The sequence below is a fragment of the Artibeus jamaicensis genome, unplaced genomic scaffold (assembly GCF_021234435.1).
Source record: "Artibeus jamaicensis isolate MK-2021 breed Jamaican fruit bat unplaced genomic scaffold, CSHL_Jam_final contig_426, whole genome shotgun sequence".
In the NCBI taxonomy this organism is placed as follows: domain Eukaryota; kingdom Metazoa; phylum Chordata; class Mammalia; order Chiroptera; family Phyllostomidae; genus Artibeus; species Artibeus jamaicensis.
In genome coordinates, this window is record NW_026521826.1 from 4,507,560 (window position 1) to 4,530,365 (window position 22,806).

Consider the following 22,806-nt stretch of genomic DNA (forward strand, 5'->3'; position numbering starts at 1 on the left):
GCCATTGTGTGACGCAGCCTCATGCTGCACAATAAAATCAGGAGCTACAGCAATGGAGACGGTGGCCTGAACTGAAGCCACCAAAGGGGTTCACATTCACACACCAGGTGGAGGCTCAAGACACTCTTCCCCACACTAGGTGTAGCCCACATGCTACCAGCTTGTGACTCTTGAGGACTCTATTTAAAGAGTCTAGATTCTATCTGCCTCTCATTTATTATATGACTTTGGCCTCCCCGAACCACAAAGTGGACTAAACCATGGCCTGCGTCTCAAAGATAGTGCTAGGAGAGGTTGGCTGACATGTGTCAAGTTCTGGTGAGTGTTTATAGCTGGAATATTCTTGCATGAAAAAGTTCCTACTAGCCCTGGCTGGTGTAGCTGAATGGATTGAGCATGAGCCTGCGAACCAAGGGATCACGGTTCGATTCCCAGTCAGGGCACATGCCCAGGTTGCAGGCCAGTTCCCAGTGGGAGACACACAAGAGGCAACCATACACTGATGTTTCTCTTCCTCTCTCCTTCCCTTCCCCTCTAAAGATAAATGAATAAAATCTTTTTTTTAAAGTTCCTACTAGTACAATAAACAAGTGGCAAGGACTGTGGTTAAGATGGCAATGCCGCAGATAACAAGGACCCAGGGAGTTAGTTCCCTTTGGCAACCGATCTGAGGGTATGTTAATGTCATTGATTGATGAAGCTGCTGCCCCTCCTGAGGAGCAGGCCAAGGCAGCACAGCTTCTCTGCAGGTGTGTCGAGGGATGGGCATGCGGAGAAAGGCAGGGTCAGGCCGTGTCCCGAATGCCCAGGAGGTACTCACACATGCTCCCTGCAGAGCATCCAAATTGCCTTTCCAGGCCTCATCTTGAAATCTCCCTGATACAAAAGAAACATCGCTTTACTGTCGTGGCTGAAATATTGCTCATCTTTATTGAAAAGGGAGACATAGTGCAGCTGTAGAGACCCAGCTCCCACATTCTTCCAACGCTGACTGTAAATCACCCTTGGGCTTGTCCTTCCCTTCACCGCAAGCACAACCGTTCTAAGGGAGTGTCCCCAGGAAGAGTAACCTGGAAGGCACCCCTTCTGCTGTGTACCCCACTGAAGCATAAGCTACTAAAGTGCAGGCAGAATCTTGGAAACAAGGAGCCCTTGAGCCAACAGTTCCAATGCCACTCAGTCCAAGACAGAGTCTGCCCCTGAGGCAGGAGCCTGCCACCAAGACTCAAGTGACACAAGGTCCAACCCTCAGACTGGCTGCCACCAGCATGGAAATCTGACAGGACCTGCCACTTCTAATGGAGGAGACAGAACAGTCGGGCCCTGCAGTGTCCTGGGTGGTCTGTGGGTAGCAGACCCCCAATGAAGGGCCAGAAGCTTCTCTCTGGACAGGCAGGGAAGGGAAAGGTCATTATCTTCTACCCTCAGCAGAAGATCACCGACAGGACACTCAACTGACTTCCTAATAACGCAGCTGGGGCCTGATCACATGAGCCTAAGTCAAGAACCCGAGTGTCAGGTATAGTGAACACAGCTCTTTTCCTGCAGTGCTGTCTTTAAAGGTTTCTGTCCCAAGGGGATGACATGGTTTGATTGGGTACAGGTGCAACTGCGACAGGCAGACTGATGTACAAACACTACCCCAGGACGAGGTCTGTCCCTGTGGGTGGAAAAGCATCTTCATAAAGAAGCAGGAGAAGGGAGCACCTGGAACCAGGCCTGCCTGGGACCGACGCAGAGTCACCGGATCCCAATAGGTAAGAAGGTGTTTTTCTAGGAGTCCAGAGTACTGGGGCAGCTCACCTTGAATTTGGAAAAGTGGGAAGAAATTACTGAGCAAACAGTAAATTAAAATTGAAATTTAGAAGGGGCTGCAATGCTGCTCAGGATTTTCCCTTAGGAACGTGGAGTGATGAAACATGGCAGGCCCCTGGGGCCATGTCCCTCTTGATTAAAGTGACCTCTTATCTTCGGCTCTGGGCAGCTGGTATTGGAAATCGGGTATAACGTATCTTTTTAATGGCCCGCTGCCCAACTCAGTTCCCTTACCTGTGCCGAGCGCATTAAGTCTTCACTTGCCTCAGGGAGAAAAGGCTGGCTGGAGTAGGGACACCCTGCACCTGCTACTTATAGGCATCACTGGGAGCTTTGCAAGGCCATTATTGTCCTCCTTCCAAAGGCCTGGAATATGAGACATGGGGCAGTTCCATGACTGGATTCAGGTCACTCCTCAAAACTAGTTGTTCTGGAGCGCAGAGTTGAGGCTGCACGGCTGCCTCTTCTGAAACAAAGGCCAACCTCCTTGCAGTCTCATACAGCTAGAAAGTCTAAAGTGTCCTTTCCCCAATATCTGCACTTTGCAGGCCACTCCCAGAGGCTGAGGACAGGCTCCAGGCAAGCACACAGCTTGCTTGATCCTGCTGCCTCTGGACTTCCAAGCACCATGTGTGAGACCAGGTAGGAACAGCAGGACTTTCCCTTTAACCAACTAGACACTACCAAATGCAGAGTAAAAAATATCTTCTACAAGGGAGGCAAGGCGCCCCAGCAGTGCTGGCTGTGGCACCAAGGGGTCCCCTTATCCCCGCAGGTAGGTGCTGCGTGCGGGCTCCCGCCCCAGGGCGTTGATGTGCGGAATGGCTCCCGCTGTGGCTGCCAGCTTCTCACTGAGCTTCTGGTTGACCAGTTCCAGGTGGCGGCCGTTCTTCCGCGCCTGCCGCAGCGACCTCTTGACCTTCTTCACCCGGTCCCGAAGCTGCCTGTTCCGCTTCTCCAGGGTGGCCACCTTCTGCTGCAGTTTCTTGACATGGTCCTCCTCCTCAAACAGGGCCTTCTGCACCGATGAACACATGAGCTGGGGACAAAAATGCCACACAGGGAGAGGCAGGTGAGTCTCCGGAAGTCGGCCCAGGTCAGCGTCCCAAACCCTAGTGTCACCCACAGCCCGGACTCCCGCCCAGACCTCAAACCGAGCCCCTCTTTTGCTTTCTATGTTTGGGTCCTTGGATAATCTTGCTTTAAAAAGATATTCTAAATATTTGTCACTCCTATCAAAAAGCTTCAGGGAATCAAGTAAAAGACCAAAACCCAAGACAGAAAAATGCACAATGAATGTAGATAGTTTGCAGGCAAAGTAAACCTCTCAAACGTTAGGAACAGCATCGCAGCCCCTCTCATAGTAAGATAAATACCAATCGCAGCCTCAGTAAACCACTATTTCTCACAGACACTGCAGGTTTAGTATAAGCCACTGCAGAAAGCAGCCTGGCTACATCTATTGAACAAAAGCATCACATACCCTTTGACCCAGTGATTCTGGGCTTTTTTCGTAGAAACACTCCCATGTACGCCAACTGCCACACACAAAATATAGAACAGTATCGCTTGTTACAGGTACAAGATGGAGAAGTGACATTAGCATTGCAGTGGCCTCAGATCCCCTTGACTTTTTTTGTCCATCCATCCATGAGCATAAGTGCATCTGTGGGATTCAGTGACCATGCACTGAGGCGCCCACACGCATCAGCCAGACCACAGTCCCACTGTGGGGCCTGCAGTGGCCCAGGAACTGGCTCCAGCCCCTCTTAGGCAAAGGGCCTCAAAATAGATATACAGATGGCCAACAGGAATATCGCTAATCACCAAGGAAATGCAAATCAAAACCACAAGTAAGTGTCACCTTACCTGTTCAAATGGATGTCATCAAAAAAGGCAAGAGGTAGGGTTATGGTAACATAGGCAGATCCTGAACTTACCTCCTCCCATGGACACACCAAATCTGTAGCTACATACAGAACAGCGTCTGATGAAGGAAACCCAGTCCCTAGATGAATGACTCCCACACACTGGGCAAATGAGGAAAAAAAAAAAGTGTAGAAACAGGAAAGAGAAACTAAGACACGAGCTTGTCATAAAGCCCTGGTGTGACCCACAGGTGGGCAGGGACTCACAGCTCCCAACTTCTCCCCGAGGAGCTAAGAGTTTGAACCACGTGGTGGGGACTCCAGCTTTCAAGACCTGCACCTGAGAGATGGAGCCCCAGGCAAAGCCAGCGGGGCCGTGTCCACAAGGCTCCAGCAAACTGAGAAATGGTTCTCAGAGGACTCACCCATGGATTCCCCCAGCACAGAGGCAGCAGACTGAAAAGCACCCAGTCTTTCTGTGACAAGGCCTATTTGCTTTTAAAGCTTCAGCCTGAAAGACTAAGCGCACGTCTAGAAGCCGACAGCAATATTCTGCAAACCCTGCAGGCCCGGCCTCTGCCTTGCTCCAGGTACCACCCAGAAAGGAGCCCGTGCACACATCTGGTGCCCCAGTGGTGGTGGCTGTGCCCAGGGGACACCCCCTCATCACTTGGATCCGGGGCCAGCAGGGCTCACTGTTGCAGATCCCATAGCACTATAACAGTAGGGAAATAGCCTAACCAGTAACGCACTCAGGGCACAGTGGGGGCGATGCTGCAGCTACAAATTGAAATCCCTGTGACCTGGCACCGTGATAACCCCAGGGCTAGAGCATATCAAGGAGAACACACACTAAGAAGTCACAGGTGACCCAGCTTCTTTTCAAGACACCCTCCTGAATTGTTATGCCAGCAAAATGGAAAATTATGATGGGGAGAATAACGTGCCTTTCCAGATTTAAAAAAAAATTGATTTTAGAGAAGGACACACTGATTTGTTGTCCCACTTATTTACTCACTTATTGGTTGCTTCTTATATGTGCCCTGACTAGGGATCAAACCGGCAACCTTGTCATATTGGGGTGACACTCTAACAAACTGAGATACCCGGCCAGGCCCAAGATGATGGTTGTCGTTGGTAACACTTATGAACATCTTCCTTTTTCTGATCTTCATCCTGATATCAAAGTGGTGTTTCTCCCTTCACACACAGCCCCTCTGTGATCCAAACAATGCAGCAAGGAGGTAGAGCAACATTTAAACCCTACTGCTGAGGAGCACCTTTGCCCAGGCCGTTGCTGCAACGGGACGACATGGATGCCTTTCTGGAAGGCCCACAACCTCTGTAACTGATTGAAGACCCCTGCTTGGGCTTGGGTGTACAGATGGCATCTGAGTTTCGTCCATGACCCCAAAGGATTGGCTGGGGCAGAGGAGGCTGCTAAAACCAACAAGGCTACGGGTGAGGATGACACTGAGGAGCCCTAGGGCTGGTTCCTGAGGACTTCACTGAGAAACTGTTGGGACACATAACTGTTAAGAAAAGGCAAGAGGAAAGACTGCAGGAGAAAACTCACAGTGAACGGCTTAGCAGAAGCTTTTGTAGACCTCAAAGCAGCTCTTTAAAAAGTCCGAAAACACGCCCCCCACTGCCAACAACAAAGGTTTTCATGAACGAAATGCACGTGTTGCATTATGCAGAATGAAAATCTGTACTGAGAAAAAGAAACCTAGCAAACCACTGTGGGCCTAGTTCTGAAAAGAGTGACCGATCCTCCAGAAGAGCCGCAGGTGGGGCCTTCAGCAGGTGTTCCAGAAGGAGGCGACAGCTCCGGGTGAGTTACTGCACCGCGTGACCTTCCAGGGGGACGAGTCGTGAGTGTGGGGGCCACTGAAGCCCCTGACCCCATGGCTAATGTGCATTTGCGTCTTAGTTCTTGACAAAAATTTTCATAGGAAGAAGCTTATAAAGACAGCTAAGTGGTAATACATGAGTCAAGTAAAAAAAGTAAAGTTTATAAAGTAAAAAAGTTACCGCCCTGCAGGCCCCAGTTGTGGTCAGTGTGCTATACAGGCGTGCCTTTTTTTTTTATACTGTATTTTACTGTACCTCTTCTGTGTGTAGATGCTTAAACACATAAATATTTACTACTGTGCTACAGTTGTCTATGGTATTCAGTGCGTCAACATGCTGCACAGGTTTGGAGCTTTAGAAGTAGCAGAAACACAGCCTAGGTGTGTGGTGCAGGCTGTACCACCTAGGCCTGTGTAGGTGCACTCTACGATGTTTGCAAGTGACAAAACTGCCTAATGACACATCTCGCAGAATGTATGCCTGTCCTCAAGTGATGCCCGGCTGTAGTAAGGTGGTGGCTTAATCACATGTAAAGCCATTCTGAAGGTTAAAGGATAAAAGCAGTAAAAATGGCTATATCTACAATAGTGTTAATGGATACACAGATGTGAACTGTGATTTAAAAAGCACAGTACATACAACAAAAGTTACAAAACAGCCAGAAAACAATCAACAAGATGGCAACATGTACATACCTATCAGTAACTACTTGGAAAGTAAATGAACTAAATTCTCCAAAGGACACTAAATGGCTGAGTGGATTAAAAAAAAAAAAGACCCAAATATATGCTGGCTACAAGAAATGCAGATGAGCTTTAAGGACATACAGACTGAATGCAAGGGAATGGAAAAAGACATTCCATGCAAATGGAAACCAGAATTAAGCTGACGTAGCTACACTTACATCAGACAAAATAAACTTTCCAACAAAAACGAAGAAGAGCATTAAATAATGTAAAGGGATTGATCCAACAAAAGGATACAACCATTGTAAATGTGCACACAACATAGCAACACCTAGAGATACAGGAGTGGGCAACAGTAGGTTTAAAGTTGTAATACTAATAAATAATACAAGATAAACTCTGTTTCATGAGGTCATAACTGTAAACCTGCTTATGCCTGCCCCTGTATAGAGCAGGGACAGATAGAAATATAACGCCAGTAGGGGAGTTTACCTGCATTAATCAATGTATAAATCATCCAGACAAAAGATCTAGAAGTAAACATTGGTCTCAACATAAGACTAGATGGACTTAAATGGTATATCTTAAATATTCCATTCAAAAGCCAGGGCATACACATTCTTAAGTACACATGGAGCATTCTGCAGGACAGACAACATGGTGGGCCCCAAAACAAGTCTTAGTCAATTTAACAAGATTGGACCCACATCAAGCATCTTTTCCACTCACAAGGATACAGAAGTATTAGAAATTAAATAGAAGAAAACTGGAAAATTCACAAATATGAGGTGATTAAACAACATGCTAATGAATAACCAATGGGTCAAAGAATAAATTCGAAGAGAAATTAAAGTATACCTTGAGACCAAAGGACACCCAACACACCTACACTTATGGAATGCAGCAAGGAAGTTCATAGTGAAACACACCTACATCCAGAACAAGAAATACCTCATATAAATAACCTAACTTTACATGTCAAGAAACTAGAAAAGAAGAACTAAGCCCAAAGTTAGTAGAAAGAAAAATAAAGATCAGAAAAGAAATAAATGAAATAGAGACTTAAATAATACAAAAGATCAGTAAAACTAAGAGCTGCCTTTTTGAAAAGATAAACCTTTACCTAAGATTAACAAAAGTAAAAGAGGACTCAAAACATAAAATCAGAAATGAAAGAGGAGATATTATAATTGACACCACAGAAGTACAATGGACCCTAACAGACTACTATGAACAATTACATGCCAACAAATTGGACAACCTAGAAGACAAAGGCAGATTCCTAAATATACAGCCTATATCAACTCATGAAGAAATACAAATCTGAATAGCCCAATTACTAGTAAGGAGATTAAAACAAATCAAAAACCTCTCAAGCAATTAAAGTCCATTACCAGACAGCTTCACTGGTAGATTCTACCAAACATTTAAAGAAGAAGTAATACCAGTCCTCCTTAAACTCTTCCAAAAAAAAGAAGAAGAAAGAATACTTCTAGACTCATTTACAAGGGGGGACCCCAAAATCCTGGAACTTGTTTATTTTAAAATGTGTATTTATTCTCACATGTTTAAACTTCAGTCACCTTCAAAGTTCTCTCCATTTGATGCAACACACCTACTGAGACACACTTTCCACTGTTCAGAACAGTTTTTGAACTCTTCTAGTTTTGTGCTTTGAAGTCCTTCTGCTGTTTTTTGTTGTACCTCTTCCACAAAATGTTTCCTTTTGAGGACTTTTCATCCAGGAAACAAAAATTCACTCAGGGTGAGGTCGGGTGAATAGGGAAGGTGGGGCAAGGTGGTCATCCCATTTTTGGTCAGAAACTGCTGAACGCTCACCATGGTGTGGGCAGATGCATTCACTAATCACCCATCATTCACTGAAGCCAAATTCAGCCTCTCACAACAACGCCAGCCCACACAGTGATACAGATGGGTTCCTAGAACACCCACTTAGTGGGGGAAGCCTGTACGACAAAAGTCCCACCCTCCAAAAGATAATTCCAGGTTTAGGCGGGGCCCTGCCTCACACAAGGCCAGCATTACCCTGATACCAGACAAAAATGACATGAGAAAAGGAAATTATAGGCTAATACCCCTGATGAATATAGATGTAAGAATCTTCAACAAAATATTAACAAACAGAATTCAGCAATTCATGAAAAGGATCATACACCCTGATAAGTAGGGTTTAGTCCAGGGATACAACAATGTTTCAGTATCGATGAATCAATTAATGTGATATACTACATAAACAAAAGATAAAAATCACATGGTCACCTCAATAGTTGTAGAATAAGCTTTTGACAAAACTGAACATCCATTTATGATAAAAATTGTCAGCAAAATGAGTAGAGGGAATGAATATACCTCAACATATTAAGAACAATGGCCGTATACAAGCCCAGAGCCGACATCACACTCGATGGAAAGAAGCTGAAAGCTCTTCCTCTGACCAGGACACAGCAGGACGCCCTCTCCTGCACTTTCAGTCAACACAGTACTAGAGTCCTAGCCAGAGAGCAGTTAGAAAAGAAAACGCATTCAAATTCAAAAGGAAGAAATAAGGCAAGACTGTGACTATTTATAGACGACATGACACTAGATAGAGAAAAACCCTAAAGATGCCACCAAAAACTTAACAAATTCAGTAAAGTTGCAAAATACAAACCAAGGAGGTTAAAGATTTCTACACTAATAACTATAAAATATTGATTAAAGAAATTGAAGACAAATAAATGGAAAGCTATTTCAGGCTCATGGATTGGAAGAATTGTTTAAATAGCCACACTACTCAAAGTGATCTACAGATTTAAATAGCCACACTACTCAAAGTGATCTACAGATTCAAAGCAATTCCTATCATAATTCCAATGATATTTTTTGACAAAGCTAGAACAAGCAATCCTAAAATTTGTACGGAGCCACAAAACACCCTAAATATCCAAAGTAATCTTGAGCAAGAACAAAGTTGGAGGCATCGTGCTCCCTAATTTCAAACTATATTATAAAGCTAGAGTAATCAAAATAGTACAGTATTAGCATAAAAGCAAACACATGGATCAATGGAACAGAATAAAGAGCCCAGAAATAAACCCACACACTCAAGGTCAAATAATTTATGACAAAGGAGCCAAGAATATGCAATACAGAAAGATGGTCTCTTCAAAAGATGGTGGGAAAACTGGACTACTATCTTACACTATACACAAAATTCAACTCAAGTTGGATTAAAGTTTTGAATGTAAGACCTGAAGCCAAATCCTAAAATAAAACATAGGCAGTAAATTCCTTGACTTCAGCCTTGGTGATAATTTTTTGAATTTGGCAAAGTGAGAGAAGAAACCAGCATTTGGACTACAACAAACTAAAACTGTGCAGCAGAAGAAACCATCAACAAAGGGACAAGACAACGTATGGAATGGGAAAATATTTTTGTAAACCACATATCTGATAAGGTTAATATTTAAAACCTATAAAGAGCTCTTGTAACTCAATAGCGAAAAAAAACAAAACAAAACACATAATTCAATTAAAAATGGGTACAGGACCTGAACAGACATCTCTACAAAGATATACTAAAATCCAACAAGTGTATGAAAAGATGCTCAATGTTACTAGCCATTAGAGAAATGCAAATTAAACCACAATGGGATACCACTTCACACCTGTTAGAATGGCTATTATCAAAAAGATGAGATAAATTTTGGTAAAGATGTGTAGAAAAGGGAACCTTTGTGCACTGTTGGTGGGAATGTAAATTAGTTCAGCCACTATGGAAAACAGTATGGAAGTTTCTCAAAGAATTAGAAATAGCGTATGATCCAGCGATCTCGCTTCTGGGTACTTATCCAAAAGAAATGAAAACAGGCCCTGGCTGGCATGGCTCTGGATTGAGCACCAGCCTGCACACCAAAGGGTCACTGGTTCAATTCCCAGTCAGGGCACATGCCTGCATTGCGGGCCAGGTCCCCAGTAGAGAGGTACATGAGAGGTAACCACACATTGATGTGTCTCTCTCTTTCTTCTTCCCTTTCTCTAATAAAATATTTTTTTTAAAAAAAGGGATCACAAGACATCTGCATTCTCAAGCTCATTGCATTAGTCACAATTGCCAAGATGTGTAAACAACCTTAGTGTCGGTCAACAGATGAATGGATAAACGGCGTGTGCACATACATACAAGGTAACATTATTCAGCCCTGGGAAAGAGGCAAACCCTGTAGTTGAGTTTGCAACAACATGAATGGACCTTGAGGGCATTATGCCAAGTGAAATGAGTCAGAGAAAGACAAGTACTATATTCTATCATTTATATGCAGAATCTTTAAAAAGCTAAACTCATAAAAACAGTAGAATAATGCTTGCCAGGGGTAGGGAAATGTTGGTCAAAGTTACAAACTTTTGAGTATCAGATGAAAAGTTCTGGGGATCTAATAACGTGCAGGGTGTCCAGCCCACGGGCTGCGTGTGGCTGAGGATGGCTGTGAACCTGGCCCAACACAAAGTTGTAAGTTTACTTAAACGTTATGATTTTTTTTGTGTGGTGACATGTCACAATGTATTGAACATGTGGCCCAAGATCTTCCACTGTGGCCCAGAGATGCCAAAAGGTCGGACACCCCTGACACATACAGCATGGTGATTACAGTTAACAACACTGTATCACATACTGGAGTATTTCTGAGACAGTAAGTCACCAGTGTTCTCACCACAAAAGGGAAATAGTAACTCTGTGACAGGAGGGAGGTGTTAGCTGATGCTCAGGCGATGATCATTTTGTAATATGTACAAATCAACACATTGCATACCTTAAACTTATACACGGTTATATGTCAATTATATCTCAGTTAAGCTAGGGGAAAATGAAAACAGTCTAAAAATGCTCATCAAGAGGGGTCTGGTTCAATGAATTACAGTGGATCCACACAATAAGACACCTGCCATCTTTACAAGAGTGAGGCCGTTTCCTGTGAGGGGCCTGCAACACTATCTTGGGTACATTGTTCATTTAAAATTGAGGTGCAGAGCAGTGTGGATCATGAGACACAAGGATGTAAAATGCAGATTCCATATGCATATACTATCTTTGGAAAAATATATTAAGAAACTGGAAAGGAGAGCTGTGTCCAGAGGGCAGAGGGGACAGGGGTGAGAAGATTTATGTGTACCCTTTTGTAATTTCTGAATCATGTGCTGTATATATATTTAACTATTCTCACCTCCCAACTCCCTTCTCCTACCCATTCTACATGCTCCCATCAAGAATACGGTCTCTAAAGTAAGGCTTGAGCTGCCAGTCACCTCTGCTTAGAACTACCCATCGGTCCCCAGCATACACCCTGCGATGCAGTGCAGTGATGAGCAGTCTGCTGCACTGGTTTCCATCCTTAAGCTCACAGTAGTGGGATCTCTGCTGCACCCACCAGACCCCCACCCTGGTCTAAAGGAGTTGTTGCCCCAGATTCTTGCAGTGTTGATAGTCCTCAGCTGAGTCTCTCTCCAGAAGCTGCCCCACTCCCATCACTCCTCCTTCCCCAGGGGGCCACATCCAGTGACTGGCTGGTTGACACCAGGGTATGAACACCAGGGCACTCCCGTCTCTGAGCACACCTGGGGTAGGTACGGCCTTCGTGAGACTGTATTTTGTGAGACTGCATTGCAGTGCATTGCAGTCCAGCTTCTGCTGCTGCGCAGTCCCGCTCTTCCCTCTCCTTCACTCTCGTCCTCGGGTGTTGACCCCCCAGGAGCCCTCAATAAAAAGATGAAACCTCCTATGTCCCACTTAGCTCAGTCTGTGTCCCAGAGAACCCAGCAGCACTCACGGTCCTCGCCTGCGCAAGGGGAGAATGGTGGCACCCCTTGCTGGGGTGTGTCGAGGATTTAATGAGTTTAACTGGTGATGCTCAAAACCATACCCTGTGTTGGTATTTGAATGTGTCTCTCCAAAATTCATATGTTGAAATCCTCCAATTTGGAGGCCCAATGAGATGGTATTGGGAGGTGGGCCTTCAGGAGGCCACTGGGTCTTGAGGGCAGAACCCTCAGGAGTGAAATTAACGTCCCCATGAAAGAGAGCCCACAGCGCTTCCTTGCCCCTCCCCCATACAAAGGTAAGAAGTCTGAGACCCAGAAGAAGGCCCTTACCCCACCATGCTGGCACCTGGATCTTGGACTTCGAGCCTCCTAGCTCTGAAGAAATAAATTCTGTTTATAAGCCACCCAACCTGTGGAATTGTGTTAGGGCTGCCCGAATGGACTAAGACCTAGTAAATGACCACCGGGTGTTAGTTATTAGTATGGAATCTTCTAAAGCCCTTCACCTTTGTGATCAGACCTGGCCGGCACCTCCAGTCTTATTTTCCATCCTCAGTTCCCCACTCTATGCGCAAGGCAACCCATCTCCTAGCTGTCCCCCGGCACACCCTGTTCTTCCCTATCCTGGGCCTCCGCCACACCCTCCTCCCTTCTGGAGGTCTGGCTCCCTGGCCTCCGTCTGCAGGGCTCTCCAGCGTGCTCCGGGCCCCCCACCGTCTCCACCCCCCCCCCCCCCCCCCTACCCCCCCGCCTCCTTAGTCTCCTTAGTGCCCCTGTAGCTGTCCTTCCAGCACGAACGTACAAAGCGCCAGGCAGCACTGGCCAGCACTCACTGCCCTGTGAGGTTGCCGACTCCGGAGGGCCGGCTCCACCTTGCTCTTTGTAGCCTTGTTGCCCTGGCCACTTTAGGCATACCAGACAAAATCTGAATCAAGTTAAGTGTTCCAAAAATACCTGTCATTTAATAAAGAGGTTTGGCCTCCTGGGGCTGCCACTGTTCTGGGGAGACCACGTGTGCAACACTGCCCTCTTCTGGCCAAAGAGTCCCTTCAAAAAGAAGAGGTGGGCAGGGAGACCCTGGAGAACTCATAACAGTGGGCCCCTGAACAGTGCAGAGGTTAGGGGCGCCAACCCCCATGCAGCTGAAAAATCTGCATATAACTTTTGACTCCCCCCAAACTTAGTTGTCTCCTGGTATCCCCAAGTGCCCATATAACATGGCATAGAACAATGCGCACAGTAGGCCCTCCACACGGGTGGTTTTCCAAACACAAATCCAAACAGCACAGGCATTTATTCATTTTAAATCTGCACATAAGTGGGCCTGCCCAGTTCAAACCCATGCTGTTCAAGGCTCAACTGTGTTTATCTGGATAACTGAGGGCTTAACAGGGCCAAGCACATTCTATCCACTCTCTCATTAAGTCGCAGTAGATTCTTCAATCAAAAACAGGATGAAAGCCAAAGCAAGGTCTATTAAAACAAGAGGACTGGGTTTTCTCCCGGCTGTTAGTTCAAAGTCTGAACGGACAGAATCCAGTGTGCTGGAGCATCCATCAGAGAGAGGTTTAAGTCATGTTTTAGAATGCCCCCAAAGGCTACATTTTTAAATAATATACGATCAAACAGTGGGATGCGACAAGATCTGTGCTCTTGGTGGGACATTAGTGGTCACTTCTGAGACTTCAACACTCTTCAAAAGCATCCCTTTGAGTCCAAGGGGCCAGCTGTTCCCTAGTCTGGTGAAGCAAGAGGAAGACCACCTTAATGATGTTCTCGAGAAACCCAGGAGGGAGGAAAAGGACCCCCGGAAGTGTGTGCAGTCTGGGGGCGGGGGCGGTGCTGGGTGGTGGCAGGGCTGTGGTTATTAATTTGGGATAGGTGGAGGACGAGAGATCTTGGGGGAGATTGTCATTCTTGACCCCCACAGCCTCTCTGTGACATGGGCAAGGTTTGAATAGCAGCAGAAAGGCACAGAAGGACTCTTAGTAACTTGCCCAATGTCACCAACAGTACAGCTGTGACCCAAGGACCCTTCACCAGGTGCAAGGTCGTGATCTCTGCAGAAAAGTGGGCTATGTCACCAAGTAGGGAGACCCTGGGCCCTCTAATACGACGAGGCCACTGCCAACAGTATCTCGCAGAGGCCCCTGAATCCTGGCCACTGCCTCAAAAGAAAACTCCTTTTCACCGAGAAAGCAGGAATTTCTACCCATGAGCTATGCTTTCAGATATGTGTGTGTGTGTGTTTCTTTCAGAAACTGTCCTTTCTCTGGAATAGTTTCCAAATGGCATCAATGTCTTTAGAAAACTGCTTTTAAAAAAATACATAAAATGTCAAGACACGTTATTTGCTCATTTAGCTCTACAGTATTTCTTGTAAGCCGAGAAGAGGAGGGGGAAGGCCCGGCCAAGCTGCAACAGGTACTGCCACACTTTCTCTGAAGAAGAACCAAAGAAAAACAAATGACCTAGTGTCCTGGCCCAGAAGCAACAGGTTCCTAGGGCACCCCCCCCCCCCAGGCCTGCATCGCGCCGACTCTGATGGGCTGAGGAGGAGACCGCGGGGCGGCAGGGGCGGCAGCGTGAGCGTGCCCAGCTTTCTCCTGCAGGTTTGTTTGTCCCCAGCAAGCTCCGCACAGCCAACAGGACCCGTGAGGCGGGCGGACGAGCAGGCAGTCACCTGGGACCCTGCTCCCCTGTTCTTAAGGAGGCAAAAGGTAGACCGGGATACCCATTCTTTCTCTTTTTAAAATAATACCTTTTAAAACTATTTAAGCAACACGTTTCTTGTGGAAGACTTTTTAAAATTATGGGATCAAAGAAGAACAATTCGAGTCGCCTAACTATTGCACGGAGGTACTGAGGACATTTTAATGTACTCTTCCTAGAACTGTCTTTAGGAGTAGAGCAGAGATAGTGTTTTAAACAAAATTAGAATCACACCATTGTTACATTTTCTGTTCTTCCATGAAACCCTCTGGCATTTCATCGTGACCTTTTCCTGAACTCCAGTTTGCGCCCTTCCCTTGAGCATTTCCCTTGGAAGCTGGGGAGGCCGCGTTGGGGCTGTGCCTCGCTGCCATGCACTGCAAGGCTCGATCCCAGTTATAAATCCTGCTCTCTATGAACACTGGCCCGCGGGAAGGATGCTGAGCTGGGTGTTTTTTGCATCTATGAGGCTGGGTGACTTCAGTGTGACCTTTTGGGGGGGTCACCTGCCCCAGTGATAGGACAAACCTCAGGAGAGGTTTGCCTGTACCTTTACCCGAAGCCTTCCTGTGTGCTCCGGCCTCCCAGGAAGCGCGGGCGCCGTGGGACACCGCAGAGTCCAGATCATAGAAGCTGAAGGACTGTGTCTGTACTGCCACGTACCGGCACCCCTGACTGACTTGTGAAGAACTCATCTCTGAACAGTTTCGGCTTCCATGTGTTCACTCATTCCAGCAAGGAGCATTCATTATTCCATGCCTGGCACTGTGTGGTGTAGAAAGTTTTCCCGAATTATTCTGCAGTATGCCAGTAATCTCTGCATCTAGCTAAACAAAGAGAGTATTAAAATTTACTATTTCACTCTCACGACAGCAGACCTACCAAATGCTCACTGAGAGGATTCTTGCCTTCACGGCTGCTTTGGATTTAAATAACCGCCTATTAAGACAAGACAAAGTGTACTTTCTAAAATGTTAAAACTGAGAGGAGGAGAGTCCAAAAGCAACATCACAGGCAAACAGCTTGCCTTTTCAACACTTGGTTCCTGTTCTTCAGATTCGAAAAAAGAAGAACGGAAAAAAGGAGTTTAAATCTAGAGGAGGGGTTAGCCGACCATGGCCACGTGCGGCCTCCCACCAGCTTTTGCAAATCAAGTTTTACCAGAACACAGCCACGCTCACTTGTTTACACGTTGTCACGGCTACTTCCATGCCACGGTGGCAGAGCTGAGTAGTTGTGACACAGTCTGCTCAAAAAAGCCCGAAATACTTTCTCTCTGGCACTTTACAGGAAAAACATCCCAACCCTTAACCTTGAGAGGGGCTCAAAGCAAGGGGGGTGCCAAGGCAACAAGCTGACCACTGGGTGAGCTCAGAGGGAAATGGCCAAAGAACAAAAGGAGGGTAAAGGGGCAGGAAAACACCAGGTCACCACAGGGTCGCAGGACCCTCCCGGGCCCCACCGCACCTTTTCACACGACTTTGAAAACAGGGACTGGCGATGACTGCTTTAGGCTGCCAGGTCTTAGCTCAAGTTCTCAGTAATCCCTGTCATCAAGGATCCTTCTGACTCCATCTCAGCAGACTGCTGCCAATTTCAGCCCTCCAATTAACAAGACAGCTCTTTCCAGAATGACTAGCAACTGTTTCTAAAATACTTCCCCAGCGGCGCTGGAAAGATAAGCTGACTAGAACCTGCAGATGTGCACGACCCCTGCACATCAATGATCAAAGCAGAGCTCAGGGGACTCTAGACAAGCAATTCGTCAGATCCTAAACGTTTGCTTTGTGCTGTGTTTTCTGACCCAGCCGAGGGCAGAAGCCAAGATTCATCTTGTCTGCGTGCTTCGGGCAGTTGATAGAGAACGCACGGGCCTCAGCCCAGGTGCTCCGCGGTCCTCTTCACTGCACCGTAGTCTGCGACCCCTCAGGCACACAGATGTGTGAGGAGGGGTAGCAGAGTCAAGTTAGTGCAGAATGGTTTCCTGCTGGTTCAATACTCACAAACTGGATGACACCCGGAGCTACTGAAAAAGCATCTCCTGACCACAGAGGTGGCAACGGGACAGTTCTCCTGAGGACTCTGGAGGCACAACCTGAGATTCCTGGGAATGTATTTGACTTGGCAGCTAATTCTCTGCTCCACCCAAAGTCTGAAGGAGGTGTCTCCCCATGCCAGGAGCCCTGCAGAAGGGGAAGCAAGGGCCCCAGGCAGGCTGTGGCTGGAAGGTGAGGGGAGTGAACAGGAACACAGGCCTGGGGTCAAGGCAGGAAGTCAGGAGGGAGCTGCAGGCTGGTCGTGGGGGGGCGGGGGGGGGGGTTTCCCCACTGCAGCACTGACTCCAGAGCTCCCCTCCCACCACTCACCCGGGGCAAGCAGGGGACTATCTAGTACCCTGGGTAGGAACTGCAAAACCGTTCAGAATCAGGCAGTGAGATTCTATCCTGGCCCCCCCATCACCTGGCAGTGGGGTGTTGCTTAAGTCCATGAAGCTGCCTTTGCTCAGTCTTTTATATAACAGGGATAATAAGCCTCTGTCAAAGATTTGCTTTGAAGATTTAATCAGATAATATATGGAATGCATTTGACCTAGCACCTGGCATGGAGTGAACAATGAACGGAGCTTTTATTATTATTCATCCTGAGTCGGAGTGTTTTTGATCACATTGTTACTCCCTGACCACACTACTAGGCTCTCTCAAGTGGCTGCATGTTCGCAAGTGTAGTTAGGTCCTGCTTATAAAATCTCCGCCAATCCACGCTCTTCACACTTTTACCCAACTCATGAAATTCTACTTATTCTCTGAGTCTCAGTTCAAGGGCCACCTCCTCTGTGAAGCCTTCCCTGATTCCTCCAGGCAGAGCCATTGCTAACTGTTCCCTGACCCACCACCGAGTTCACTGCATCATGCTCTCTTAGCAAGTCTCACTGTCTCTTAGACCATGAGCCCATCTTTACCAGGGTTTCATCCTTCCATCTTGGCATCCAGCACCTAGCATTCGGCAAGCACTTAATAAGTGAAGGGAGGAATGCGGATTGAAACAGAAATAAGTTCAATGATTTAAAAATAGGCAACAAGTGGAGGAGGAGGAGCTACCTTTGGAAAGTGGGTGCTGGGCTCACCACGATCCTTGTGAAGCCCTGTTTCCCAAGAAAGTCGGTTTTGACTGCCTGTTCTGGGAAGATTAGGAGCTGGCCTTAAAGATCGCTGAAATTAGTGTGTGTTCCCCACCCGCCATGTTCTCCTCACAGTCCTGGCTGGGCTAGTTTATACATCTATACCAAATCCCACAAAAGTTGCAGGTCATGGTGGAGACGAGACAAGACAGTGAATTTCAGAGGGGAGATGCCACATTGCAGAAAACTTGGGTAACTTAGGGGACAGGGTCACCGTTGAGAGGCTGGCTGCAGAGGGGAGGGGGAGAGGATGGGTCTTAGACAGCCCCAGCTTAAATCATGAATTGATGGTGATTAAAACCTGGAAGGAGCCCTGGCTGGTGTAGCTCAGTGGATTGAGCGCAGGCCTGCGAACCAGACAATCGCGGTTTGATTCCCAGTCAGGGCACATACCCGGGTTGCAGGCCGGTTCCCTGCAGGCCAGTTCCCAGCAGGGGACCCACGAAGGGCAACCATACATTGATGTTTCTCTCCCTCTCTCCTTCCCTTCCCCTCTAAAAATAAATAAATAAATAAATAAAAATCTTAAAAAAAAAACCTGGAAGGACTTCACTGCCTTGGGTTCATTCCTGACATCGTGGAAAGAAAGTTTATTGGTAAAGTTCAGCTACGGAGAAACACATTTGTACCTTTAGATACATTCCCTCCAAAGTGCTGCCCAAAGTGGGGTCCACAGGGTGCTCGGCTCATGAGATACTCGCATGGGAGTGAAGGGGTTTTCTGGTCAAAGTTGAGAAACGCGGCGTGTTGCATCTCCCTGCGAGGCGATGCTCACTAACACGTCATCCCCTGCACATTGGTCCCGGATTATGTCAACCTCTGTGACTCCGTTTTACCCCAGATCTCATCTGCCCTGGGGAGAGCCCTCCAACAGACTGAGAATGGACTGCAGGCTGCAGAGATTTCGGTCTTCTTGGTCCTGAGGGGACCTGAGCTCCCTGCCAAATCCATTTAGCTATGGGCAGCCTACTGAATTTGTCCCAGGGGATTTTTTTCAATGTCTATAACAAAAGTTTTCTTGTTATCATTGAAAATGGCATAATGACTCTAGGAGTTCAATAACTTTTAAAGTAAGTTAATTTGAAGATATTTTAATTACCACTGGTCCAAAAAAAATGAATGACTTTCTCACTGCATTCCATTGCCTGCTCCAGCTCAAGATGGTATCACTCAGCTGTGCCCCTGTGGGCTCACCGACGGGAGCTGAGCTGGTCCCATTCCGCAGCATTTCAGTCTTAAATTCTAAGCTTCTTGTGGGTGAATCAGTATCTCACCCAGGGAATTTTGCAAACATAATTTTCTGTTATTTATGATGTAAAGAAGACTGGGAAGTGCCTGGCTACAGAATAATACTGATTCCAACCCACAATGCTTTTCTGGACCTGCCAAGGGGAGGATACACAGAGCCTTGGGTAAGCAGGCTGCTAGGGCGTATTCAGCACCCAACAATTTCTGGGGTGCAATGAAGAAAGGGCCTCCCGGTAAATTGAGAAGGCGGGTATTTTACTTTTTTAGGACCCCAGAAATTCAGCATCACCACAGAGGGGTGCCTCCATCTGGGCCCAATTCTGCCACCGATGAATTAGTGGCCTTGCTGAGTCATGCGTGGTCCTTCCTGAACCTCAGTCGCAGCCTCTGAAAGACATCTTCCCACCTCTGATACCCCCACAGGTGTGCTCAAAGCTGCTGTGGGCATCTCGGTCCCCAGCTGGCCAGTCACGGCCAGGGCTGGAGTTTCTTCCCATGAAAGCAGCAGACAGGAAACGGGCCCGCTGCAGACGTGCTTCCCTCGGAGGGATGCGGGCTGTCCACGCTCACTGGGATCTCAGGGCTGTGTGAAGATCTGCCCACCGGCCTCCCGATGTGTGCATGCTCAGTCTCCAGGGCACAGTGAGCTATGGGAGAGGAGGTACGAAAGGGCTGATGATGCAGCCACCTCCTCCAAACCCAGCAGCCAACAGATGTACTGCCACTGGGGATGGGAGCCAAGTTCACCCCTGCCCTTGCCCTGAGTGTGCGTCACTGCTGAGTGAGGTGCACTGAGCCACCGATTGGCTTTTTAAGCATCACACTCCTCTCTGGTCATTGCTGTTGTCCCAGGGAACAGTAGTAGGACACTGACCAAGTCAAAGCTTCCATGTCCCCCTGTGGACCTCTGAACTTGGTGTATGTACACACGACAGTCCCGTCTGATCTCAGTGCCTACTAGTGAGGCTGCTGAGACTGGGAAGGCTGGATGTGGACCACTGGGGTCCACCAAGGTGGGGAAGCCTAGAGGAAAAGTGGCCCAGAGCAAACGCTAGCCTGCTCCACCCTGCTCTCTCTCCAACAGAACTGTTGGTTTGACCCTCTCTGATCTGATGTCCATTTCACTGGGGAATTTCACAGTCCTAGGTCCCAAGTATTTGGGTACAGTCTCCAGCCGTCCTCCTGCAAAGGGCAACTAAGGACCAAGCCCTACTTTTTCTCTCGATGGCTAGTGTGTTTTCCTGGCATCGTCACCACTGGCTGAAAACCCTACAGGGCTCCTGCCACCAGCCCTGCCAGGGAATGTGATGAAGATTTACGAGCTGTGAGCGCAATCCTATTTACTTCTCAGGGACTGACAGACGGACAACTTGTCCATGTGGCCACATCCAGGGCCTGACTCAGCTGAAAGTCTGCTTCGGAGAGTTTTTCAAACCCAGAAACCAGCTTTTCTGCTACTGAATCAGGACAGGTGGCCCTGCCTATGCAAAAGAATGAAACAAGACTGCTGTTTGACACCATGCACAAAACTGACTCCAAATGTACTGACGGCTTAATACAAGACCTGAAACAATAAAATAAAATACATAGAAGAAAACATAGGTACTAAACTTGTGTCCCATGGTCTCCGAAGAGGCTTTTGTGAACTTGACCCCAAAAGCAAGGGAAATAAAGGCAAAAATAAATGAATGGAACTATATCCCACTAAAAAGCTGCACGGCCAAAGGAACCATCAACAAAACACAAAGGTAGCCAATGGGACGGGAGAAAATATCTGCAAACACCACCTCTGATAAAGTGCTAACATCTAAGATATACAAAGAATGCATACAACTCAACAACAACAAAAGTCCCATTAAAAAATGGGCAGACACTGAACAGATACTTTTCCCCAAAAGATATACAAATGGACAAGAGACGTAAGAAAAGATACTCAGCTTCGCCAGGTGTAAGGGAAACGCACATCACAACCACAGTGAGATCCCACCTCGCTCCTGTCGGAACGGCTGTTCTGAACAAGACGGGTGACGAACGTGTCGGTGAGGGTGTGGAGAAGAGGGAACCCTCATTCACTGCTGGCGGGAATGCAGACTGCTGCCCACACGATGGCAAACAGCTGGAGGTTCCTCGAAAGATTAAGACTAGCACTGCCATAGGGCCCAGCAACCCCTCTCTGGGTGTCTGCCTGGAAATTTTGAAAATACTTATATGTTCGCCCTTATGTTCGTTGCAGCATTATTCACAGTAGCCAAGACATGGAAACAACCAAAGTATCCTCTGACCAAGGACTGGATAAAGAAGAAGTGGTGGATAAACAGTGACATACTACTTGGCCACTAGAAAGGATGAAACATCTGGGACAACATGGATGGATCTTGAGAATATCACGCTAAGCAAAGTAAGTCAGACAAAAAAGGACAAGAACCATATGATTTCACTCATCTGTGGGATATAAAAGCAGAAAGCAACAAATAAGCACACAAAACAAACTCATAGACACAGACAACAGTGCGGTGGTTACCAGAGGGGAAGGGGTGGGGAGCAAGAGAAGGGTAAAGGGGGCCAAATCCATGGTGACGGGAGGAGACGAGGCTCTGGGGGGTGAGCACACGCTACAGTAGACAGATGTGGTATGAAGAACTGCACACCTGGAACTTACATAAAGCTATTAACCAATGGTACCCCGATAAACTTAACTTTTAAAAAAGAGCTGGGGGAGGGACTTCGTGGGACCTCGCTTCGAACCTGGCTCTGCCTCTCGCTGGCTCGGCAGGTGTTCTCCTTCTTTCGCAACGTGGAGAGGCTGGTACACTGTTCAGACTGTGCACAGGCTCATTCCGTAGGCCTCAAAGCCGCTCAGTGTTAACTGTTATTCTTACAACTGCTGGGCTCTCCATAACCTCCTGTCCAAAATCATTCCCAGTTAATATTTTATCAGGGGCAATATTATTGGAAAGCCTTGAAACGACAGATGACAAGCGGATACTAAAGCACTTAGGTGACAACTTTCTGCCGACTTTCAAAGGCTTCCTTTCTGGCTTAGAATCTGGCACAAGTGCTTGCAAACCCGAAAGTTTCAACAACCTGGTCAGGCGCGGTTGACATGTGAAGAAGGGCCTTAGACTACAGAATCCCACCAAGTGCGAGGTTATGACCAGACTCTGTGACAAACGGAAAGTGGGTATCAGCCGCGAGAAGTTATAAGCACACCTCAGTTGTTGTTCCACACTGCAAACAGGTCTAAAGTATTCCTAGCAACCTCTTCACCAATTTGCTGTTTCATCTTTCAGGGGTGCTGTTCTGTGTTGCTGCCTGGCATGTTTATTCTCACCCTGTTTCCTGTCACCTCCTCAGATCTTTCCCCACCTCCCTGTGTGTGGCCTCCCCAGGTAACTCTATCTCAGCACCCGCTTGTGGCCCGAATGGCCTCAGATGACCAGGTCTACCCAGTAATGGTAAATGGCCTCTTTCTTCTACCATAAACCCGTGATGACAGCCCCGCTGCCCGACACAGTTCCTGGCGCACAGTGAGTGCTCAAAGGCCTGACTGTGGGATGAAGCGACGGGGTCTAGAACAATCACCTGCTGGCTGCTGGCAACACTGGACGACTGAGAAGCAGACAGTAAA

The 22,806-nt window shown here is 47.2% G+C and overlaps 1 protein-coding gene across 1 annotated transcript in view; it reads right to left on the reverse strand.

Annotated features, from left to right (window-relative positions):
- Positions 1–338: 338 nt before the first annotated feature.
- Positions 339–22,806, reverse strand: part of CCDC3 (coiled-coil domain containing 3) — an 84,567-nt gene continuing 62,099 nt past the window's right edge. Inside the window, exon 3 of the mRNA XM_037155204.2 lies at positions 339–2,854. Coding sequence (XP_037011099.1) covers positions 2,579–2,854 — 276 coding nt within the window. The 3' untranslated portion in view covers positions 339–2,578. The remainder of the gene's footprint in view (positions 2,855–22,806) is intronic.